This window comes from Stigmatopora argus, chromosome 16 (genome assembly GCF_051989625.1).
Source record: "Stigmatopora argus isolate UIUO_Sarg chromosome 16, RoL_Sarg_1.0, whole genome shotgun sequence".
Classification (NCBI taxonomy): domain Eukaryota; kingdom Metazoa; phylum Chordata; class Actinopteri; order Syngnathiformes; family Syngnathidae; genus Stigmatopora; species Stigmatopora argus.
The window spans coordinates 9,183,698-9,190,000 of NC_135402.1; the positions used below are offsets into that span (position 1 = coordinate 9,183,698).

A 6,303-nucleotide genomic window follows, 5' to 3' on the forward strand; every position below is an offset into this window, starting at 1 on the left:
GATTTCTCACCCCTAGCTCTTCCTCATCTTCATCAAATATGTTGTCTAGATCTGAAATATTCACCGCCAAGTCTTTTTCCCGGGTGAGAGAAGGATTAGCTTTGCCGGCTGCATCGTCCTGACTGGACTCATCTAAAAGAAAACAAACAAGCACAGGATAAGCTTATAAACCACAAAAGAGGACTTCTTTTGTTAAATCGTGTTTCCCACCTGATTTGGGACCGGAGTTAAAAATGGACATAGCATCTTTTCCATCTGGCAGGTTGCCATTGCTGGTGATTTCTTCACTCTATAGAGAATTAGAAAGAATTAGTTAGGAAAGTCACTTTTTAATGGAGATTAAAGAATGCCGTTGAAAACCTGCACAGGTTAATGGCAGTCAAGCTCCTTATAATATTAGCACCCGGTGTTTGCGTACTTTGGCTCTCTTGCTGGATTCCCGCCCTTGACTTTTTAATCTCTTGGAAGAGGAGAATGTGTACTCGATGTCGCCTTCCTTAAAATCGTAGGGGTCTTCCCCTGGCTCGCGCAGCGCCTCCACGCTTGGCTGCTGGAGGAGGCCTAATGTTTGGACGTGGTCCCGCAGTCTCTCGCCTGAGATTTTAAATCTCTTTTGTGTCTGCATGTAAAGTCTGGAAGAGACATTTACAGTCCATTAGAAAACTATTTGACCTAAAAAGAACAGTGCAAAAGCCTTGAAGACATCAGATTCCCAATCCCCATTTAAATTCCTAACAATTTGTGCACTTAAATCCCAAATCACATTTAAATAATAACTAGTTGGGTGATGGACCCACACTGTCTATCACACAATTCGAGTATACAACTGTCACAACAAAACGTAACATTTACAAAAGGTACACATCAGACAAAGACCACCACCCAAGTTCAGTGGGAGTGCTTCAAACATTTTCTTTAACATTTACAGTGTTACCTCTACTTATGAAATACATTTGTTACAGGAGTGGTTTCCTGACTTGAATTTTTCGTAAGTAGTCACATTTTACATGCAAATGCCCTAATCCACTCCAAGGTACCCAATACTAACCCCCTTAAAAATGACAAAAGTCTACCACTTTTGTGTCAAATATTTGTGTTCAAAGTAAATTACATATTAAACCATTAAAATGATTTCTGCCATATTCCTTTCTGATTTAACTCAACTGCATGCAACTTATATATATATATATATATATATATATATATATATATATATATATATATATATATATATATTTTTTAATTATTATTATTATTTTAACAGGTCCTCTTATAGTTCTATTGATAATACAGCCCGCTTCTCGCCATGGGAATCCCTTTCTTGAGTCCTCATAATGAATAACCAAAAATAAAGTAGCAATTAGCACACTCAAAAAACTCACCAAACAACACAAACTATGTCCTTTACGCATGTTAGAACTAAATTACAGGACACTACAAGTGTATTTGTGTTTCAGGGATAGTTGAATCTTTTAGATGTAGCATTTCATAACTTGAATTTCTTTCGTATCCAGACGTTTGTAAGTAGAGATACTACTGTTCCAACTCCAAACATTTTAGCAAAAAAATAAAATAAAAAAAGCATGTTAAAAAAAAGTATCACCCCTTGTTGTTCGGTACATAGTATCACTTCTAGCTCTCCTTCAGTAATAGTGTGATATCTTTCCTACCGCTTTAACGCCACTCCTTCAGCGACTGCCTCTGTCTTCCCCTCCTCCAGCTTATCAGGTAAGACTTCTGGAGGTGTAAAATCCATTTTATCAGTCCTTGGAGTCCGGAAGCCTCTCCACCAGATGGCCCCGTTCTCTCTCTGCTTCAGCTGAGCCATGTATACTGCTGTCTCGCTGCTCATCACTCCCATGCCTTGGACTGTCTCCTGACATACATCTAGGGGCCCTTCTAATACCTCTGGGTCTTGCACCCGGGGATGTGGGCTAAGCGTGGGAGGGAGTGGAGACATTGGTGACAGGAGAAGAGACTCTGGAGCTTTCCTGCCATTTGAAAGAGGTTTGGGATACTTGCAGTTTGCCAGAGTGACCAGAGGTTCTACGGGGGGCTCTAGTGATACCAAAGAACTCAGTTGGGGCCCACCAGGGGAGTCCTGCTCCAGAGGGGTCTCCTGGGTAACAGAGACGCGATGGTGAAAGGGGATCATAGCCGGTCTCTTGGATTGTTTGTCGGCCTTTTCCATCTTGTCGCCGGTCTTGTGTTTTGCTAGGGAAGACGTGTATAGCGATGAGCCGGAGGACGGATTGGCACTGGTCTGGGAACTGGAGCTGTTTGTAGACGTTGACAATTTCTGCTGCTTCAGCCTGAAGTTGAAAGTTAATTGCATGATATTTTTAGTGGAAAACCGAGTTACGCCCTCCATAAATAGCTTGAACGCGCATCCGCGGTACCTTGAGCAGCTGCATGACGCTCGCGATCCAACGTCACTGAAGTCCCATGTGGTGACTCCGTTTGGCACTTCCTTCTTAGGCGTCACGTCAGACGGCGTCTTTAGTCTGGCAAGAACAGAGGCATTCTCACAGTCAGATCCCCCTTTCCCAGTGGAAAATCTCAACGGTGTCATGTCACTTACGTGTGATAAGGTTGGCTGAGGTAGCACTCTCTCCAGGCCTGATGAACCACCTGACAAGTCAGCTTCTTCCCAGAATGTTTCGGGCTAAGGCTGGTGACCCCCATACTGCTCTCTGGGGTGGGGACACTTGAGGCTGAGGTCACAAATCCACTGTCCGCTGTTGAGTTTTCATAAAAAAAAGTCTTGTTGAATTTCCATCCACTACAAAACTCTTTCCTGAACAAGTGTGGCATTTGTGTGTGATCGTTACCGGAGCACGGCTGCTCTGGTGATGTCGGCGGTGTCAATGGCACGCTGCAGTGATTCTGCTCTCTGGGGAGGCCCTGAGCTGCAGGAGCAGGTGGAGGCAGTTCCACAGGGAGGTGACCCTGGGCGATCAGCACTAAAGCAGCTGGGTAGGTCATCCTCACTCCACCTGGGGAGAGCAAAAAGAGAATGATGAGGCTGCTCCTTCAAATCCTTTGCTTACAGAGACATACTGGACTTCTTACTACATCCTGAGGCTGCAAAAAAAAGTGGAATTAAAATATTCCCTGTTGTGTGTCTGTGCTGTGACTTGAAAACTATCAGAATCTGGATCAAAGCATTACATTGTAAACAGATTTTGACATTTTAACCCTAACCAATTTTAGTCTGGCGCTACTACCAAGCATGTATAACAGGGGTAGGGAACCTATGGCTCGGGAGCCACATGTGGCTCTTTTGATGGGTACATCTGGCTCTTTGCCAACCTGTGAGCTAAAATATGGAAATCGCTGTTGACAGAACTGAGATATTACATTTAGAACCGCTTTAATCTTCATTTTTTTGCTTTAATCTTCATTTTTTTGCAATAGACTCTTCTGGAATGCATCCTCTCATTGATTAGCAACAGCATAAGAATCTTTTAAAAAATATTCCTTTTTTTTCCACTTTAAAAGTGGTGAAATTACAAAAAAAATTGAAAAGGCACTCGTTTACATGTATGTATTTTGACTTTTAAATTTGTAGTATGGCTCACAAGGAATAACATTGGAAAATATGAATTGTTTGTGGCTCTCTTCGTCAAGAAGGTTCCCGACCCCTGATGTATAAGATCAACGAAAGCTTGAAAACCATGTAAAGTGGTCACACTACCTAGGAATGTATCTACGTACGAAATATATTCAGGTTACGAATGGCCTCAATGGAAAACAAAATTCAGGAGATATGAAAGAAATGTGAAATCTGAACATTTCAAACATCCCCTTGTAGCATTGTGTATTTTAATTGGAAATTGTCATTGTAGTGTTGTTTTCCCATTGGCTATCTCCACTGGTCTCGGAACCCCCTTTACCAGACTCTTTTACATCTTCCGAGACCGAGGCGGAGCTACTCCAACGGTGAATTTCTGATTTGTTCGGCTTCAACCATCATGTATTACAAAGTTCTAACATTTTGTTACTTAGGTTTTTCTTTGTGTGCTTAATGCAGCTTTATTCTTTGCATGTCATCATTTTCACCTCAAAAATTGATTTACGGTGCGAGTGAAAACAAGAAGCATTATGTGTTATCAAAGTGGTCTTGCTATCGGCCATCTTAAAGACGTACGCCTTGGAAAATGTCTTTGTGTGTCTTATTAATTCTAGTGACTTAAATATGATTATCTTATAATTTTGCAGTCACTTTTGAAGAAATCAAAGGGATTTTTTTTCATACCAACAACCACCTCCACCGCCACTTGAGCGTTGCGATCATCGGCCGGCTCGTAATTCTCTTCACTGCTTCCCTCCTTTCGCCGCAATACCATGGGGTAGAAGTAGCTCCACTCCTCCATCAGCTTGCGTGCAGCTGGGTCGCTCATCTTGTAGGCCTGACCTGTCAGAGTACCGCTCAGACCGTACGGGCTCAAGATGACTGCAAAACACACCCAGATGAAAATCTACTGGTTAAATAAGTGGAGGGATAATTACTTACATCATATTGGACGTACTCTTCATACATGAATTGATTTTTAATTCAGACATTGGACATAATTACACAGCGTTAAAAGCAATCCATTCTTTATGCTTTGATACAATCTAATATGAAAAAATGAATGTAAAGGATAAAACAATGTTATTCAGTGGTCCTTATAGTTTAATTATTACAATAGGCTTCATCTTTATTACCGTACTTTCACGACTATGAGGGGCACTTAAGTCTTAAATTTTCTCCAAAATAGACGGGTGCCTTATAATCCAGTGTGCTTTATATATGGAAAATATTAAAATGTATCATTCATAATGCGGTGCGCCTTATAGTCGTGAAAATATGGTACATTTTACAGTCTATTGTTTAAATACTAAAATACTCAAAGGATTGTCAAAGTCAAGTGATGTATTAGGCAGATATACTAGGACAAATAATCAATCCTACACCAAGTGAGAGTAAAAAAAATCCCTTGATGAATGAATCTATTGTTGTATCCAATTAATTAGGTAACTTATCCATTAAAAAAAAACTGCCACCCAATGGTTCAGTGGTTCTTTTGCCTGACTGATTAATTGCCACTCGGTGGTGGCGTGATTGTTGGTGCGAATGGTCTCTCTGCGTGCCCTACGCCTGACTGGGAACCAGTCTCAGGTTTTGTCCGCCTGAAATCAGGTGGGATAGGCTCCCGCGATACACACAAGGATGGATTGTGTTGAAAATGAATGCATGAAAAAAAAACACCACACCTGGTTTTGCCATTCAGCTTACGCTAGTAAGTTTTTCATCCACAATTTATTACAGCAGATGTACTGTAAAATATTTGCTGTCCCATTCAGGTGTTTAGTGCAATACCTTGTATTGGTGTGACAGAGTTGTACGCCAGGCGGATGTGCTGTTCTGTGATGTGGTATGCAGGCTGGTGCTGGGCGATCTCCACGCTAGTGCACACATTGCTCTCCCCGTGCAGGAAAAAGGAAAAGGAACACGATAGGTGCTCACTGTGGAGAGAGTAGAGAATATTGGTTAAAATCATTGGAGCCAAAAGGAGTGTAGGAGTTTTTTCTCCAAGATGGCGGCGTCGGAGCTGGACAAAAGTGCCGGGAGAAGAGGCAACACTTCTGACCAACCATTCCATCATGGGATAAGATGGAAGAGCTGTCGGCGCTTACCAGCAACGGAGTCGAGGGGCTCTACTCTGCTACTGTTGCATATTCTCTACCACGGTCACAGTCTGCAGAAGTTCCCCATCTTGTGGAAGACTTCCTGTGTGTGGTTCCAGTTTTTGTCCAACTTTACAACGTCTTTTTGAGTCTGTATCCGTTTTAGCTACCGCAACCAAGATGGCGCCGTTCAAGTGGCAGCCAGGATGGTAGCTCCGTTCACTCTTATTCGTTTTGTGTTTTTGCTGCTTTTCTGTCTTAATGATTTGATTTGGTGATTCTCAATGATCCCATTTACTTTGATTTGCTTTGTACTTTGTGCTTTTGCTTTGTTGTTCTGTCTAATCACCCTCTTGCTACTGCCACAATGAAATTTCCCGAATACGGGATGAATAAAAGTTATCCAATCCAACCTCTTAGGAATGTTAGATTAAATTAGAACTTTATTTCATCCCGTATTCGGGAAATTTCTTGGTGGCAGTAGCAAGACAGACACAAGACATTGTAAACCTAGGTAAGAAACTGGAGCCACACACAGGAAGTCCACAAGGTGGGGAGCTTCTGCAGACTGAGACTGAGGTTACCACACAGTCCCTCAGTAGTCTGGAGGTTTTAAAGATCATCTTCCTT

The 6,303-nt window shown here is 42.0% G+C and overlaps 1 protein-coding gene across 1 annotated transcript in view; it reads right to left on the minus strand.

Annotated features, from left to right (window-relative positions):
• Positions 1-6,303, minus strand: part of LOC144090485 (mediator of RNA polymerase II transcription subunit 13-like) — a 96,285-nt gene that overhangs the window by 18,338 nt on the left and 71,644 nt on the right. Inside the window, exons 5-13 of the mRNA XM_077621965.1 lie at positions 5,366-5,511; positions 4,259-4,456; positions 2,832-2,996; positions 2,582-2,738; positions 2,400-2,504; positions 1,671-2,312; positions 419-632; positions 211-289; positions 11-132 (exon numbers count right to left, since the gene is read on the minus strand). Of these exons, the coding sequence (XP_077478091.1) occupies positions 11-132; positions 211-289; positions 419-632; positions 1,671-2,312; positions 2,400-2,504; positions 2,582-2,738; positions 2,832-2,996; positions 4,259-4,456; positions 5,366-5,511 (1,828 nt within the window). The remainder of the gene's footprint in view (positions 1-10; positions 133-210; positions 290-418; positions 633-1,670; positions 2,313-2,399; positions 2,505-2,581; positions 2,739-2,831; positions 2,997-4,258; positions 4,457-5,365; positions 5,512-6,303) is intronic.